Source organism: Prunus mume, linkage group LG1, assembly GCF_029339155.1.
Source record: "Prunus mume cultivar Tortuosa linkage group LG1, ASM2933915v1, whole genome shotgun sequence".
Taxonomy (NCBI): Eukaryota; Viridiplantae; Streptophyta; class Magnoliopsida; order Rosales; family Rosaceae; genus Prunus; species Prunus mume.
This window is the reverse complement of record NC_142698.1, coordinates 15,131,946-15,150,463: the sequence shown is the minus strand read 5'-3', so window position 1 is coordinate 15,150,463 and position 18,518 is coordinate 15,131,946. Positions and strand designations below refer to the sequence as shown.

The window sequence follows — 18,518 nt, the reverse complement described above, 5'->3', positions numbered from 1 at the left end:
CTGGTATTTTTGAGAACTGGGTGCCCAACGGCTCTATTGATGGGAAGAAGAAGACACTTTAGAAGTTGCAATCAAAGATGCTAGTTGCAACTGCTTGTGACGTTTAGCTACCCCTTTAAGCCTTATCTTCCAAACACCCAACCAAACCAACGACTGCTCGTGCGAATTTGTTTTGGTTAGGGTCATCAGAGTTTTTGGTCCATACGATACAACGCCTGTGCAAGCTTTCCATTGACCCAGTTTCAGCAAGCTTTAAGCTTAAGTTTCATAAAGTTCTATTTCTTTATGTCATTTTGGTGAAAAGATGAGAACACCAAGTTGATTGCATCGCAAAACATGTCCTGACTGGGACTTATGGAAGCGCCGGCCCACCTTACTACTCCCCAAGATATTGTGAGACATAACAACAATGCAAGGTGTAAGCCTACAAAAGATTCAGGGTAAACTCTAGTTTGGTGACGGGAGATTTGTTTCTGCTAAGATTTATTCTTTCATAACTATGAGAATACAATGTTCAACAAGAAGAATTTATAATGCAAATTTATTGTTGTGGTCGCCGATAGATGCATTCACTCCATGTCTCATGATTGTTTCTTATTTAAAACCACCTTGGCATCAGCCTACCCTGTTACTAATTAAACAAAGTTGTCCCGAGAGCTGTGGAAATTCAGAGAAGCTTCACAGCTACAGGCGGCTTCGTTGGCTCGATGCGGCTGGCTTGAAGCTGGCAATGCCAGTGATTTCCCTACCTGTCACCAGGGCGTTGATGTCATACGTGCCTTCGAAAGTGTAAATGGGTTCCAAATCACCGAAAGCCTGCATAGCGACCCAAAAGAGGAAAACATTAACATGTGACAGAAACGACTGAAAGGTGTACATATATAACAAAAATCAGTTGCAGGTTTGAAATCTCATGAAACCAGATTCTCACTTTTTATACATAGCAAACGTTGCCAATTCTTTTACCAACAAAGATAAGGATTACGCATAAAAGTCGGTTTCATAGAGAGCAAATTTGGACTCAAATCTAACACTGCCTTCGAATCCTAGCTTGAAAATGCGACTAATCAAATCCTTGTATGATCCAATCCTTCTCTAGGTTCAGAAATAAAAACTATTAATTGAGAGATAAGCATGATAACCTTTGCAACAAGAAAATCAGCTAAAATTCCATTGCCACCTAGTAATTCCCTCCCTAGAGCAACTGTTTCCCTTGCCCTCAGAGTAATCCATGCCTGAAAATTACAAAAGTTCATTACAGAATGGATAAGCAACAAGATAACTGAATGCATCAGGATGTCATTTTGTCTTACCTTCCCAAGCTAGCGTGACCTGGAGTCATTTTACCCTTCTCATACAACTTACAGAGGCGCCAACCTATAAGTACCATAGCTTGAACATTACCCAGCATACGAACAAGTTTCTCTTGGTTGATTTGGAAAGCTGCAAGGGGGGCTCCAAATTGTTTCCTCTCCTTCAGATACCTTTCAATTACTTAGAACTCAGACTAGGAAACACTGGAAACTTGGAAAGTACACTTGATGGAAGATGAGAGAGGCATAGGTATTCATCTTTTACCTGTGACACATATCATAGACTCCCATAGATAAACCAATAGGTTGCCAGGCGACCATGACACGTGAAACAGCAAGAACCTGTTTCGGTAGTTTAAGGCAACATTAAATCAATAAATATTCATAGAGCCATTTTGACACGTGCAAAAAAAAAAGAGAGAGAGCATAGCAAAATAAACTATTTGAAGAATCAATTCTTGTTGCAGCATACCTTGCTAGTATCCTGAAAAGAATTAACACCAGGTAACCTGTCCTCATCAGGGACAAAGACTTTCTTTAAGAGAATATCTCCATTTTGAACAATTCGCAAACCAATTTTATTTTCTATTTTTGTAGCAGTCAGTCCAGGGACATTCTTCTTTACTATATATCTGAAACAGAAGGGAAAAGAAATACATTCAACATGAGGATGCTGCTATGGAAAACCATCACACTAATTTTCCATGACTCCTAAGCATCTCAATACCAATGCAATGAGAGAAATAATGAGAAAGAGATAATTCATGTTTTAAGCTTAACAAACAAGTTTCGAACACATATAGAGAGACTTTATACATTTTTATGTTTTATGTACCCATTACTCTGATTTCTTATTGTATTCCTAGAAAAAATAACCAATACATCAGCACAGGTGCTATTTCCTACCCATTAATCTGATTTGTTGTTGTATTCCTAGCAAAAATAACCAATACATCAGCAAAAGTACTATTCCCTATCCAGCGCTTTTGGCCCTCAAGTATCCAACCGCCTTCCACCTGATGACCTCAAACAAACAAGAAACGTGGCATAGCATGAGATCATAGCCATGATACCCAAAAAACAAAAACAAAAACAAAAGCCATGACACTTGCGTTTAATATAAATAAAGAAGCAGATCGAAAGGTTGAAACCACCTTTGTTGCTGTTGTTCTCAAGGCACTTGCATCACTTCCATAGTCAGGCTCAGTCAAAGCCTTTAACATGCAGACGAGCAGATTTGAGATCTTGACATTAGCATACAAAAGATATCAAATACAAATATTCATAATAGAGGATCTTACCCAGCAGGCTACAGTTTTTAATTCGGCCAAGGAAGGTAAATATTCCTGCTTTTGAGCCTCCGATCCACATAATGCTATTTTTGGCAGTACAGAAAAGTTACATTAAGTCATGACTTATCGGTAGAAACTCCAACAAATAATATGTAACAAGAAGTCTAGGTCTTTTTCTTTCATCAGAAGTAACCATTATTCAACCCCACTAACAAACTTAACTCATTTTTGAAGAGTAATATATCTGACTAAATTTCTATATTCCTTGACCAAAAATACCCCGAAAGCAAAAAAATACAACCAAAACTCTTCTTCTTCCTATCGTTTGAAGGCCAGCATGAAAAAACCTCGACTCTGTCACTTCTTCCTTCCTACATCAATCTCAGAATCTTCCTTCTCTATGCTGCTAAGGGAGATAAAGTATTTCTTGCATTTTCATGGAGAAACCATTCTCACAGTCAGCAAGAGAGCTAGAAATCCATTCTCACTGTCACAAAAGGAGGAACCATTCTCGTCATTCGCCGTTCAGCATGAAAAGAAAAAAAACATCATGCCCATTTGAGGTGAGCTAAAATGTTGGGTGTTTTGTCCTTTTTTTAAAGGAAGTTGTGTCTTCCATTTCAAATCAACCACATTACACCATATTTTTCAATCACAAACTTTATACAAATTAAAATTTTAACACAATCAAATGGGTATGATGCTTACCTTTCTTTTCAGGGAAACAATAAGAATGGGCATCTTTCTCTCTTCACAACAGTGATAAGGATGAACGAAGGAAGAAATCAGATTTTTCAGTTTTTGTTAACTTTTAGGGGTATTTCGATACAAGAAAATAAAAAGTGTCCGTTTTAAAGGTAAAGAAAAAAATATTTAGTTCTAGTTGGTGGAGTGAAGGGTTGTTAATTTAAAATACAAAAACTCAAAAGTAGAAGATTATCCAAATTCTAACCAATAGTTAGCATTGCAAGTGAGGAATGAACTAGGAAGAAAGTAGAACAGCTTGCATCAACTCTAGCAATTTCAGCAGTAGCAAAAGCATTTGCTGTAATAGAAAGACCGGGACACCCATAACCCTGATAGCAAGAAGGCCAAAAACAAGTTTAACAGCCTCATCCACCAAATTGTCAAATGCAAGATTCAAAAATAACCATTAAGATATGTATCAAGTACCTTGATCGTGCCACCAGCAATACGCAATGCACCAAACTTTGGAATAACATGAAATGGAAACTCTGCCTTCTCCCAATACTGAAAAAACAAAATTCCGAGATCTATCTCATTGTCTGTAAATGTATATTAAATCATCATAGCATACTAAGTGTTTTAGCATTAATGTAAAAAAACACAAACACCTCCAAATGGTTAAGAGTTTAATGAAAAGGAATACCTCTGCCATAATAGGAGCAACGTCTTTCTCTAAACACTGTCTTACTCTCAATCTGACAGCCTGCTCCTCAGGCGTCAATAGATCATCAAACTGATAATAGTCTGAAGCTGTAAATATTTAAGGCAAAGAGAAAAGAATACGGAAGTTACTATCTGAAGCTACCCAGTTGACTTCAAATTACAAATGGAAACGGCAACCAACTAAAGCCTTCAAGTGTACAAAATATTCACAAAGAAACAAGGAAGGGAAAATAAATTAGGATGCAGAAACAGAAATATCAAGACATACATGGATGTACATGTGTGTGTATGCATGCATAAATTACAACGTATATTATATGTATACATGAACATGTGTTACATACCAATTTCTTATGTTGTTAGACTCAATCTGGACTCCATACATTCAAACAAGAATCCATTTAATCAATTGTCTAAATTCACATAACATGCCAGCACACTGACAAGAGAGAATTTCTCCATTCACATATGCACATTTATTTATACGAGATGTTTGTACAGTGAAGGACTAATAAGTCTAATATTCTTACTGCAGGGAGGAAAGGTAGATGCTGGTGTTGCTTGCGGAAAAGCAAGTGAGACATCCATTGCAGGTGAATTGAAGTAATTAGTCCTCTCATTCTTGTTAACATCATCTGCAAGACATCAGCAAAATAATACCTACAGTCAACCCATTGGAAATCACAACCATAGAGAAGCTTAGCAACAAGTGCAGAATAACCAAATCAACAACAAGAAGCTTCAAGTTCAAAGAAAGAGGCTTCATTTCTAAACCGAACTTAAGGACTAAAACCCAAAAAGGAAATTTATATAAAATAAAAAGCCCGTCTTAATCTCTATGTCAATATATACATAACAATCAGAAATTAGATATAACTGCCACAAAGTAGTGATCTTTTACAGTTTTCTGAGTTTCGTTCAAAATATTTTCGCTTGATCCTTCATTTCTGATCGTTCAAACAAGCAATAAGAAACCGAATTAAATGAAACAAAAATGGACCAAATAGCTGAAACTACGATTGAGCTGAACCTAGCTACCAACGTACCTTGATTCGGAGGTACTGTCATGGCTGAGAAACTTCAAGAGAAAACGATGAGGGATAGAAAAAGGAGGCCTTTCTCTGTTTTTTTGTTTTCTTTCGGTGGAGCTTCAACGAAAAAAAATGAGCAGCAAATGGAGCGTGGAAGGGGACGATAGTGCTGAGATGGAAACGATCTTACGTGTTACTATTGTGGCGGATCACTAATAAGAAGAAAGAGTTGGCACGCAAAACTATAAATGGTTCGTTTTATATTATCCTTAAATCAAATTAATAATTGCCAAAATATCCCAAAACTTTACGAAAATGCTAAAGGGCCACAATAACTAAAGTTTGTTTTCCCTTTTGGTCCGTCAGGTCCATTGGGCCGGGACCATATTCTACAGAGATTTTTCTTTTTCCATATTTTGAGTCCTATAATGAGATTATATAAAATGGGTTAATTCGCCAAAATCCCTATGAATTTGTAGGTCAATTTCAATTTGTCACTTACAAATTTTTTTTATTATAATTGAATCATTAGGACTTGAACTACTAAATATAGTAAATTCCCTCTACTCTTATATTTTTCTATATGTTATCTAATTTTCTGCTTTTAAACAAAATCACATATCCGACACGTTAAGGACAAATTAGTCATTTTCTATTTAATAAAATTACAAACTTAAAAGAAAGTTTGTGATACTTATATGATGTAGAAAATGCCATCTCAATCAACTTTCTCTTTTCTGTATATATTAAGAATGTTTTCAATCAACAACTAAATCAGAAAAGGATGTCAACAGTTTTGTGCTAAATATATTTTCTAAGCTTCTCCAATCCACTAATGTGTCCACCTCTCAACTACTCCACTTGTAACCAACCAAAGGCAAAGCGACACGCAAACGACATCGTTTCAGCCTTTGGGACAGATTGCTGATTGCGTGCCCAAAACGCAGCGTATCGGGTACAGCTTTATGAGTTTAACAACGGCTAAGCGCCCTTTTTTTTTCTTTTTTCTTTTCTTTTATTGCATTTGACTGACTCGAAAAATTTACAGCTCTATGACCATGAAAATGTCATCGGTTTGATCACTCAAACAAAGATAGAAAGTCTCCATCCGATAGTCGACAGAGGAGCAGACGAAAACTTCAAACACTCTACTCAATAATCTTCGAGCTTCTAATTGGCTATGTTCGCCAAGCGCCTTTTACAGAAGGCCATCCACCAGTCTCAGGTACCATATTCGCAAGCAATCCGTCGCCGCCGCTTTTTTTGCTAATTTTTTCAAATTCTTTTACTTTAGCTTCATCAGCAACTCGTAAATTTGTACTTCAACGGAGATTTTTGTGTTTCTATTTTTGTTTTTTTGATAAAAATTTCCAATCTTTTGTTTGGTTGGATTAAATTCCTATGCTTTATTGAAAACAAAATCAAACTAAATTCAATTGCTTTTGGATATGCTAGTTGTGTAATGTCGATTTTCCGAATTGCTTCTCTCTTCCAGGCATCGGCATTTTGACTGATATTTGTGATTTTCTCTTTTTTATTATTATGAAAAAATTGTTAATTTCAGCATAATATGTCACACGGAAGTTTGACGTCAGCAGACTTGGACCTACGAGTCGCAGTTCACTATGGTATCCCATCGACGGCATCCATTCTTGCTTTCGACCCCATTCAGCGCCTTTTAGCCATTGGCACATTGTGAGTTAAAATGCACCTTTTATTCTTCTTTCCACTATTTTGGTGTGTGAATTGATAGAAGACCGTTCTATTGAGCACTGTGCACAGTGCACCTTCATGTAGTTAATAAGATGGCTTGCTAGCTACTAAGCATTACTGTTCCATATTTCTCGGAATGGCTATTCGTTTTGGTGGTAAAATGCACACGTACATTTGGTGAAGTATGCTTGTAGATATCGGAAAAAAAAGGCATGCTTACCCTGCACTACCTTGCATATACTTTAGTGCACTACATCTTCCTGGTACCCTTTGATAATTGACTCAGACATGTATAATGGCATATGAGATTCACACAAATTACACAACAATTTCACATTATTGCTTTGTTTCTTTGGCAGGGATGGGAGGATTAAAGTAATTGGTGGTGATGGTATTGAAGGACTTCTTATATCCCCGAAGCAACTGCCTTACAAATACATTGAGGTATCTGTGTGCACCATTGATTCCAAAGTTTCCCAGTATAATAATCTTTTATTCCCCTTGTTTAGTTATGATATAAAAGATGAATAGTATATCAGGGTGATATATTCAAAAAAAAAAAAAAATTATTAAGGTTTTCTGGAATGAGGCTGGCACTTGTTCCTTCACGTGAAGCAAGATATTTAAGGAGTTTCATGCATATGAGGGAAAATATTTTCTATTGGCCTTATTTTCACCTTTTAATGCTTAGATAAAGGATATAAATTCAAGATGAAATTTTCTGATTGTGGGAGATTTGATTGAATTTGGCTAGAACTTATTTTTTCAGCTTAGTCTCCAACACATCCTTAAATATTTTTCTGTATTATTTATTGCCGCGTCCGCAAACTAATCCTTATTGTATTTTGGCAGTTTCTAAAAAACCAAGGTTATCTGGTGAGCATCTTAACTGATAATGATATTCAGGTATTGATTCTTATCAACACTGCAGTTTTTGTTTCTTATGTCAAACTTTACTCCATCTATGTGAAACATGACTTCTACATCATGCATCTCATTACATTCCCGTAGTCAATTATCAACATCAGTGCCTTTTTAATTTTAAATATTCAGCATAGACCTTAGTGGTCATTTTTGGATTCATTAGGTTTACCATTATAACAAAATTGTACCATAGGAGCACTTCAATGTGGGAATTTATCAAAAGGGGAGAATACACATAGATAGAAGCAGGTAATAGTTGGTAGCGAGGCTGTTGTCTTGGCAATTGTACAGTTCACAATCAAGTGCCAATAATTTAAATGCTATGAAGTGCTTAAAAATGAAACTATCTTTTGTTTAAGTGATTAATAACTTTTCAACTTGGCAGGTTTGGAATCTCGAGAGCAGGTGCCTAGTTTATTGTCTAGAGTGGGAATCGAATATAACTGCTTTTTCCGTAATCAATGGCTCCAACTTAATGTACACTACTGACCCAAAAAATTGTTAGAACTATTTTCAGTCAGCTCCTGGGTGGCTGGAGACACACACTTTATAACTTGTTTACCTGTATTACAACTTACAGGTATGTTGGCGATGATTATGCTCTAGTGGCTGTGATGAAGTATGATGCTGATGAGGGAAAACTTTTGCAGTTGCCATATCATATTTCTGCAAATTCTTTAAGTGGTAATATATGAAGAAATTATTTTCTTCAGTTTCATAGTTGATAACTGAAGCTTTTAATTTTATTATTTCTTTGCTTCTGTAGTTAATAAATTTCCTTGTTAATGTTATAAATCTCGTCACAAAAGAAGCTAATGCAGCTGTTCTTTGCTACAGAAACTGCTGGGTTTCCATTTCCTACTGACCAACCTGTAGTTGGAGTTCTTCCCCAACCTTGTTCATCTGGAAATAGGCAAGATACAAGTATTACTTAAAGTTTCTCATTTTGCATTTCTGCTTTAAGTGTGAAACAAGAATGGGCCCTGAATTATTTTATTTTACTTTTTTGTATCCTTCCAGTATGATAATGTATACAGGAAATTGATGTTAAATTAAGGGTATTTCTATTTTTATATTCTTTCGTTTCTTCATTTTAGGGTCATCCATTTTCATAAAGAACCATGTAATGATTGAAATTTTGGCAGCTAAAAAACCACTTTCTTTTTCTCTTAGAGTGGCTTATTAGTTAAGTCATAAGATCAAGATATTTCAAACTCGCTACTACTCTCACCAATAAAGGGTAGAGTGTCACGTTTGCACCTTAAGGAGAACACAAATTTAAATCTTCCTATGGTCATGAAGGATATCAAAAAGTACTTGGACATGGTGGAACATTAAATAAAATTGTTACAGTTATGACTAATGTTAGTGATATATAAGGGTACATAATTTTGGCTCCCTGCTGATTTTTGTTCTTGAGTCTGAATAAAGTTGCTTGGTATCCCATGAATGAATCCAATTGTTAGCCCCATTCGGTGTTTTATATTTCAACTTCCTTGATAGCATGGGACTTATTAATGAGGTTACATCGCATTACTTGGGACTACAAAGTAAAACTGATGAGAAAAGTTACAGTATAGTTTATCTATTCAGCTTATTGAATGATGAGGGTTTTTGTATTGGCAGAGTACTGATCGCATATCAAAATGGGTTAGTTATTCTTTGGGATGTATCTGAAGATCAAATCGTTTTTGTTGGAGGTGGTAAGGATCTCCAGCTAAAGGATGGAGTTGTTAAATCTACAAATGAAGTCAATATAGACTCTCCAGAAGAAACATTGGAACATCAACTGGGAGACAAAGAGATAAGTGCTCTTTGCTGGGCATCTTCCAATGGCTCCATTCTGGCTGTGGGATACATAGATGGAGACATTTTATTCTGGAACACGTCATCTTCTGCTTCCATCAAGGGTCAACAAGCATTGTCACCCTCTAATAATGTTGTGAAGTTACGATTATCATCCGCAGAAAGGAGACTTCCTGTCATTGTCTTACAGTGGTCCAAAAATTATAAATCCCATAATGATTGTGATGGCCAACTGTTTATCTATGGTGGCGATGAAATAGGATCAGAAGAAGTTTTGACGGTGTGTACTGTAGTTACAGAAAAGTTCATGGCTTTTTTCAGAAAATTTTATATATTTCAAAACAGTGCACTTTCTGAAAACATTGTAACATGCCTAGAAATAGTAAAATACTTTTCACATTTTAATGACAGAGTTGGTTTTGTATACCAGTTAATGTTCAAAAAAAGAACCTTTTCACATTTTGTACATCAACAGTTGTATATACCAGAGTTTGTCTTGTCTATTTACTGCCACTGAAGACAGGAGCTGATAAGATTCTCTGTGTTCCAGGTTTTAACTCTTGAATGGTCACCTGGAATGGGGAATTTAAGATGTGTTGGCCGTACGGACCTTACTCTTACTGGCTCTTTTGCAGACATGATTTTATTACCAAGTTCTGGGACAACTGGGGGTAATCACAAAGCCGATGTTTTTGTATTAACAAACCCTGGGCAACTGCATTTTTATGACGAGGCTAGCCTCTCTGCCTTAGTGTCCCAGAAAGAAAGGAACCTCTCTATTTCTGGTTTGGAGTTTCCAGTGGTGATACCTACAACCAATCCAACCATGACGGTTGCCAAACTTATTAGGGTACCCACTGGGGAGAACTTATTAAAGGCTCTATCAGAGGTATTGCATGAGCGGATATATTTTTTCCTTTTATTTTTCCCATTCCTGTATGATATATCCTGTTAAGGCTCTATGGGAGGTATTGGATTTCTTTCATTCATGAGTGGCTCATACATCTTCCTTTTAATGTTTCTCAACACATAATTATTTATTGTTTATGTGTATCTTAGATATCCTCAGTTGTGAACCATGGCTCAATACCAAACCCATCAGCTGGTACAAAATGGCCCTTGACTGGGGGTGTGCCCAGTCAACTGTCTATTTCTAAGAATAACAGTATTGAGAGAGTGTACCTAGCAGGATATTCAGATGGATCTGTTCGGATATGGAATGCCACATATCCACTCTTATCTTTTATCTGTCTTGTACAAGGCGAGGTTAGAGTTCATCACTTGAGCCTTATAAACTTTAGTCTTTATAAAGGAGATACCAAATTATCTTATGTAACTGGCAGGTGCAAGGTATAAAAGTGGCTGGTTCAAGTGCTCCAGTATCAAGACTGGATTTCTGCGTTTTCACTTTAAATCTGGCTGTTGGCAATGAATGTGGTCTGGTCAGATATCTTTCTTTATTGGACACCAATTTTAACTTTTAACTTTTACTATACTGATTTCTTTCTGCTTGCATGTATAGGTTCAAATTTATAACCTCAAAGACTGTTCAGATGGGACAAAATTCCTCTTTGTCACAGAAACCAAATCTGAAGGTAGGTTATGAGTGTCAATCTCCTTGACTTTGTAAAACCGTTGTTTTGTTTTTCCATTGGACAGTTCATAAGATGTGAAACCATGTTCTACTTTCTGCAGCCAGATCATACTGTTAAGTTTATCTTGAAGCAGTTTTTAAAGAACATTTATTTATGAAGTTAACAATGTTATAACTTGTTTATCAGTTCACAATTTGCCTCAAGGAAAAGGACCTCAATGCAGAGCTGTTTTAAGTCTTATTAATTCCCCAGTTCAAGCACTACAGTTTGTGAAGCATGGAGGTAAACTTGCTGTGGGATTTGAATGTGGTCACGTAAGTATCTTTTTTCTACTTGTGAAGTTATAACTTTTTTTTATTGTCTTCAATTTGAAGGTTGGCCCATAACCTCAAGTTGTTAAAATTAAAATAATTTTTGAATTTAATGCATTCATTTCAGGTCGCGGTGCTGGACACCAGCTCCTTTACTGTATTGTTCTTTTTAAATGATGCATCTTTCTCTAGTTCCCCCACCATTTCAATGACTTGGAAAGAACTTACAAATTCTCAAGGCCTCTTGAAGAGCCCAAAGCACTCAGAAACAAAAACAACAGTTTACCCCACAGAGGAAGTAATGTTCATCTTAACCAAGGATGCACATATGCATGTAATTGATGGAAATACGGGTAACATGATCATCCCTCAGTCATGGCACTTGAAAAAGGAGTCCATTGCAATTTCAATGTATGTTATAGGCAAGTACAGATATCTTCTAGCAGAGAATAAAATATTTTATTTTTCCTATTCACTTAATAATTAGAGAATTCTGATTTTTTTTTTTTTTGGTACTCCAGATGGCAGAATATCTGCCTCTAAAGTATCTGATGATAATCTTCCAGAAGAGGCCTCCAAGGATTCTTCAACCAAGAATGAGCCTGTGCCAGGCAGTTCTCCAATTGTTATAAATTCACCTGGGACTGAACAAAACTCCTCTTCAGAAAATCCATACTCTGAAGAAAGATTGTTGAATTCATTCATTTTGCTTTGTTGTGTGGATTCTCTGCGCTTGTACTCGACAAAATCTGTGATTCAGGTGCCTCTTGCCTTCTTTATTTTTGTTTGCTACTTTATTGTGGCAAGCATGCTGATGCGCTGTGGTCTTGTCAGGGAAACAATAAACCCATTAGAAAAGTGAAGCATGCAAGACCTTGCATTTGGACAGCTACTTTTAAGAAAGCTGATAGGGTTTCGGGATTGGTTTTGCTGTTTCAGACTGGAGAAATTGAGATTAGGTAAAGTTTCTCTTTCCTTGCCCCAGTAATCAAGAAAATGATATAGGTTATGCAGCATTAAGTACCTTATCAATGCATCATCAAGTACCAATGTTTCTAGTGGGGGTTACTCTTCCTTCCTTTTATGATAGCATTACTGCTTGTTTATTGATTGATATTGTAGATGTATATGCATTATTGGTTGTCTAATGAGAGGTTCCTATCCATGGGCAGATCTTTTCCTGATTTAGAATTGGTGAAAGAAAGCTCCTTAATGTCAGTTCTAAGGTGGAACTGTAAGGCAAACATGGATAAGACAATGAGTGCCGATGATTCACATTTTACACTGGTATAGTTGTCTTCTTGAAAATTTCAAAAATTGTGCATTTGCACTTAATCTCTTGAAAGTTACCACGTGTGTTATAAGACTCATGCTGAAGATATTTTATAGGCAAATGGATATGAATCCGCATTCGTCTCTATGTTAGCTGTTGAGAATGGTTTCAGGTATTTTTTATATATTCATGTATCTACAAGTGCTGTGATGGAAATATGAAGTTGAGCACTACGGTTTGGTCATGAATTTTTAGTTAGAAAGATAATTTTGGAAATTTTATATCTGTTTGTTGTAGGATTCCAGAGTCTTTGCCCTGTCTCCATGATAAAGTTGTTGCAGCTGCTGCAGATGCTGCATTGAGTGTCTCATTGAATCAGAAAAAGAAACGGGTTAGAAAACAAAATTCAGTTTAATTAGGTTTTTATTTGGTGAAGAATGTATTATTTTCCATTATGTAATTTTTTGGCTACAGGGTACTGCACCTGGGTTATTAGGCATTGTCAAAGGGCTTAAAGGGGGGAAAATGGTCCATACTGGGGATTCTGCTGCAACTCCTAAATCAACTTTTGATCATTTAGAGGGCATGTTTTGGAAGTCCCAACAGTCAGGCCCATCCCCACATGTAGATCATCAAGAAGATGTGGAGCTTAACATAGGTTTTGTGCAAACCTATCTCCATTTCCCTCTTTTTTCCTTCTTTCTCCCTGTTGATTATTCACTCAATTCATGCTTTTCATATAGATGACATTGAAATAGATGAACCTCTATCCGTAGCATCTACTTCATCATCACATGATGTCAAGAGAGGTAAACTTTTTGTCGTATTTGACCTTCTCTTTTTTTTTTTTTTCTTTTTTTTGAGGTTAGTAAGTGGAATAATACTTTCATTGAACATTTTGTACTGCAGAAGGGGAATCAGAACGGGAAAAGTTATTTCAAGGTGGGACTGGTGATACAAAGCCCAGACTTAGAACAGCCGAAGAAATTAGAGCTAAATACAGAAAGGCTGAGGTAATATCAAGTGATGATGATAGTTTAGATGATAGATAAACTACTCTGTAAATCAATTGTCTTCTCTGATGTGGTCAGAACTCATTTCAGGATGCTTCTTCTGTGGCTTCCCAAGCAAGAAATAAGCTCATGGAGAGAGGAGAAAAACTTGAGGTAGGATTCATGGAAGAGTTTTATTCTTTTCTTTCTTCCCCTGTAAAGATATTAGGAAATTAGGTGAACAGATTGAAAGAGTTAGAAACTATCTGCATTTCATTTGATACTTTGTTAAATGGAGAATGTTGTGAAATTTTCATTGGGCAGGGTTTAAAAAGTATTATCTTCCATATGTATTCTTTGTTTGCATATAAGATTGTAGCAGAACCTCTCAAACTAATTTTTCTTCTTTTTTGTCCAAATATGAGTTCACACACACAACTTTAGTGATAGAATAGAACACCATGCTTTCATGGTCTAAGCCAAATATATGACCAGTATTTTTCATTTTTAATCTCATTTCGTTCTTCTAGGTTACGTTCAACTAGCAAATGTTTAAATGACTCTTAAAGTAACTCTACCTTTTCCCTTTCTCTAATTCCAAAATTTCACTTTTATCAGAGAATCAGCAGGCGCACTGAAGATCTGCAGAACGGGGCAGAAGACTTTGCATCACTGGCTAATGAGCTTGTCAAGACATTGGAAGGTCGAAAATGGTGGCATATTTAGAAAGTTCGGCTTTATTTGCGTTGTGTTTGAATTTCCATCTCCTGGATTACTGGTCCTGTCGAGAGAGGGGAGATTGAGAACCCTTGCAGCACCTGAAAGACGAGGTCATTCAATTAAGAACACCATCCGTAGCTTGTGATCCAGCAGATATTCAAGAGGTCGTTCTTTACAGTGTATAGAATTGTCATGCCATTGTTGCCTTTGATGCAAAGTAATTTATGTAGCTAGGCTTCAGAACATTGCAAGCCGCATTTTAATTTTACACTCGTGATTGTACCAAAATATGAAAGAAAAAAGGAAATTCGAAAAGTAATTGTCAAGCGCAGAGTCTCTTCATTTAGACATGTTTGTCTGGTAAACAGCTTTGAGTAATGTTATGAACAACTGTGGTTATTCAATCGTGTGGCAGTTCATGCATCTTTTATAAAGCATATAAGCAACAAGGCAATCTTGCTCTCATAGCAACCAAAATTTAAGGTAACGTCCCCTCCCACAGGGCGCTAAGACCAGGCCCCTCCTCCAGGACCGTCAGCGGTTCTTGAACTACCGAGCTTCTTCCCAACAAGATCCCTCAACTCAATCTCACTAGGGAACCTCTGCTCCTTCAGCTTCGAGAAGACCTACCAAGTCCAAGAAGATACACATGGTGAACAGAAGAGACAGAAATGAAGAAAAATTGGCCGTTGGAAATTTGGATGAGGTTAGAGTTTATACCAATTCCCCATTACAATAGACTTCAAAAGCTCCTGTACTTTGAAGGAAGGATTGTATGAAGTTTCCCAAAATCCAAGTGCTTGCAATGCTTCCAAATCTATTTGCTTTCAAGAAGTGGTACCAAGGAGGTGGTGTTGTAATCCCCAACCTCGAGAAAATATGTTCGCCCGCCATTATCGTCCCGATGATCCCTACTTGAAAAACTGGTACCAATTTGCTCAGCAGCCGTCTTGGAAGTGGAGGAGGGTGGTTTGCCAGAATTACATTGATCCCAGGAAATGCTGTTCCCAGCATGTTTTTTATTGTTATTGCACTTCCTCTGACACAACCATACAAATAAGGATCCAAATTACAGGATTAAATTAACATTAAAAAAAACAACTTGCATCCAACTCTACACCAAAAAAAATACCACTTAAACAAAACATTTTCAAATTCAATAGTTGATGAGATCAGGAAAATGTCATCTAAGAAATAGCACAGAAACCTGTAAGAACAAGATGTACAGAAATCAATGTTGATGGTGCTTCCCATGCCAATTGCTCCAATGCCATCAGATTTCTGCAGTTGAAAAAAATTTGAAAATTTTCAGCATTTATGATCATATAAACGATGTAATGCATGTATATATGAACATTGGAAATGCATGTAGGGGTTTTGGCACAGAGAAACCTGCTGGGTGGGGAATTTAAGGGGCTCTTGGAGAAGCTGTTGTTGTTGAGGATCTGGATGGTCAAGGGGCTGAGGATCTTCATCATCATGAACATGATAATGGGTACTGGTTTTTGGAGGTTTAGGTGTGAAAAGGCTAAAAATGTCTGTGCAGAACAGAAAGATTGGTAATCCAACCAGAACTAACTGAGCTCGATCCATTGGAGAGAAACAGAGAGACCCTGAAAAAAAAAAAGGGATGATCTTTAATGAGGATATAATGATTTTTGTGATTTAACAAAAATGTGAAGCCAACGAGTTGCTATGCTAAGGATTCACATGTGATTGACACGTGTAATAGAATGAGAACATATGCTCATTAGTAGGATCTTCTTTCTCTAATCAAATGCATGCTGAGACCAACATGGGTTTTGGCCCAATCAAATGCATGAGTGAATTAAATTTAAATTAAATCATATCTTACGTCCCAAAACTAAAACATAAGAGGATCTCCTTCTGTGAAAAATATGACATGCTCGGATGCTCCCATTAACCACAGTTCTTAATTGGTCATAGCCAAATATGAGGAAACATATGGTAGTGAATGGTGCTGTCACCCACCCTTTCTTTTCGTAATTTTTTAGCACCCATATCTCAATAGGCAAATACCTATATCACAAAATGGCTAAACATCCTCCCAAATTAAGCATGTATGTGCAAACTAGGAACAAAACCTGTGGTAAATTAGGATAAGAGGTCCAAACGAATTCATATTTCTTGAAATCAAACAATTAGGGTTTTTACCACCTACATTATGATTAACTAATTAATCCATATGTACATACATTCTTGCTACTTAACTCACATGGGGAACTCAGTGTATTTCTCTCCAAGATGATGATCTTGTGTCCAATGTATAAAGGTTTTGTTTGGCACACCTTTAGAAATAAAAAAAGTGTAAGACTTATGTTTACTCAAGAAAGTAGGTTTGGTTGAATGATCCATCAGTGTGATGGAGAGTTGTATTTATAAACAAATTATAAGAGCTAGTTACATAGACAAGATAGGACTCCTTCTTGATAAGGCAATCCTTGTGATCAGAATTTAAAATACAAATACAACAGACTTTCAAACTGTGAAACGTACAAACAATATCATGAGTTTGAATTTAAATTTGAGAATAGCCTTTGACTAACAAAAAGAACTTATGAATGCTAGTTATATTGTCAAATCTCGTGCGAGACCACTCATGGGAGCTCTAGAACTTCTCCTTTAATAGGATTGAGCAATAAGCAAAGACCCCACAAATCTCCTTTTATGTCAAAACCAAAACTTGTTGCAAAGTACAACATCTAGTTTGTAACTACCAAAACGAGAGAAAATCTTTATATTAAAATGTTTGAAATGGAAGTCGTGTTCAAGGAAACGAGCAATTAGTTCATAATAAGCAAATCTTTCAATTGAACTCAAGTTTGGTTAGGAAGTCGTTTATTTGTACAACAATTCATAACGTGTGGACAACATGAACATCATTCATTTGGCAGGGGAGAAACTATGCAAGAGAATCGTGATTTATATGATGAGCTTGAATAGTTTTCTTCTTTCTTATTACTTTTTCTTCTTTGAATTTTATATTTATATTTTAATTTTCAAAGCAAAGTTAATTCAATCTTATAAAAATGAGCTATTAGTTGACAAATTCGTCAGAAGCAATAAAAATCAAAAGAAATTAACTGAGTAAAACCACTTGAGCACTTGCCATATGTGATGTCCCTACTCCCTTACATCTAAAATCTACCACACTTATTTTTCGTACCCAAACAAAACATGATGCAAAGCTGTCATCTATGTGTTTAAGTAGGAAAAGAAGGCATAGAGGCAGACTTGTGATGAGTCCAAACAAAATAGGCACATACTTATGAGTTAGGCCGGTATTAGGCCCTATGAGTTACCCCGTGTTATTCTAAATATCACGTTACGAAAAAACGTAATTGACAATAATGTCATTTGTATTATTATACGGAATATGAGGATGTCAAAAATACTTTAGATAGAGGGAAAGAGATGAGAAGTACCCAACATTTTAGCCAAAAAAAACACCAAAAACATGATGTTGAGTGTCAAATCGTTGAAGTAAAATGAGTCGCAAAATACTTGGACGGTGTGGTATGAAAAGATAATTAAATGGTAAAATGTGAAGCATGAAATTCTCATGGGCAGCTTTTTATGAAATTCCCTTGTTCCTTCCTAGGGCTTCTTTTTCTTCCCAATGGGCTTATTATTGCAAATAGGCTATTGTTTAATGACACGTGTGACATTAGCCTTCAATGATATATGACATAAGCAAAAAGCCCACCGATCAAATTCCCATAGCAGGTCAAACCAAACCCTGAGAGCCACTAGCAAGCAATTGAGAGTGGAGAAATTCTTATATTCCAATTTGAACAGAAGCCCACTGACCAATTGGTCATATATTTATACCGACTCGTATGGCCATCTTCTTGTTAGGTGAAGACCAGGCCTTCAAATCTCTCCCTCGTCATCACCAGTTGTTAAAAGCTCCCAGTCCATGTTCAAGGTCAAGGCTTTGAGAGAGAAGAACAAACTATAAAATAATGGAGCTTTGAGAAACACTGAGAACAAAAATAGTCGTGTCGTCGTTCTTGAAGGAGGAAAGAAAATTGTTATCTCATTTTTAAATCCTAGATATTTTCCTTCGACCCTCTTCTTTTTGTTTGCTTACTCTTCACATATCTCTCTCTAAAAC

General features: G+C 36.4%; 3 protein-coding genes across 4 annotated transcripts; 1 reads left to right on the top strand and 2 right to left on the bottom strand.

Moving 5' to 3' along the window:
• Positions 1-466: 466 nt before the first annotated feature.
• On the bottom strand, positions 467-5,282 carry LOC148921119 (acyl-coenzyme A oxidase 4, peroxisomal). Of its 2 annotated transcripts, none has more exons than XM_089045861.1 (13): positions 5,062-5,282; positions 4,546-4,650; positions 3,996-4,102; positions 3,779-3,856; positions 3,558-3,681; positions 2,615-2,688; positions 2,468-2,527; positions 2,220-2,329; positions 1,786-1,945; positions 1,579-1,655; positions 1,315-1,484; positions 1,143-1,237; positions 467-816 (listed from the first exon to the last, which is right to left on the bottom strand). In XM_089045861.1, exons 1-13 carry the CDS (start codon positions 5,081-5,083, stop codon positions 685-687), a joined length of 1,314 nt encoding a protein of 437 aa, XP_088901987.1. In that variant the 5' UTR covers positions 5,084-5,282; the 3' UTR covers positions 467-684. The 2 variants fall into 2 exon arrangements, with proteins under 2 accessions (XP_088901987.1, XP_088901989.1); XM_089045863.1 differs by having other exon boundaries at positions 4,546-4,675; positions 5,062-5,234.
• Positions 5,283-6,089: 807 nt separating this feature from the next.
• On the top strand, positions 6,090-14,476 carry LOC148921118 (exocytosis protein SRO77-like). Its single transcript, XM_089043818.1, has 24 exons — positions 6,090-6,271; positions 6,611-6,741; positions 7,119-7,203; positions 7,612-7,665; positions 8,069-8,160; positions 8,264-8,367; positions 8,521-8,596; positions 9,310-9,769; positions 10,040-10,378; positions 10,549-10,755; positions 10,833-10,931; positions 11,012-11,084; positions 11,271-11,398; positions 11,523-11,817; positions 11,917-12,155; positions 12,230-12,354; positions 12,568-12,682; positions 12,785-12,840; positions 12,966-13,059; positions 13,143-13,326; positions 13,412-13,477; positions 13,578-13,681; positions 13,772-13,834; positions 14,279-14,476. Exons 1-24 carry the CDS (start codon positions 6,227-6,229, stop codon positions 14,384-14,386), a joined length of 3,342 nt encoding a protein of 1,113 aa, XP_088899944.1. The 5' UTR covers positions 6,090-6,226; the 3' UTR covers positions 14,387-14,476.
• Positions 14,477-14,690: 214 nt separating this feature from the next.
• On the bottom strand, positions 14,691-15,993 carry LOC148921117 (selT-like protein). The gene is made up of 4 exons (XM_089043819.1): positions 15,773-15,993; positions 15,588-15,661; positions 15,101-15,419; positions 14,691-15,006 (listed from the first exon to the last, which is right to left on the bottom strand). Exons 1-4 carry the CDS (start codon positions 15,971-15,973, stop codon positions 14,887-14,889), a joined length of 714 nt encoding a protein of 237 aa, XP_088899945.1. The 5' UTR covers positions 15,974-15,993; the 3' UTR covers positions 14,691-14,886.
• Positions 15,994-18,518: the final 2,525 nt, after the last annotated feature.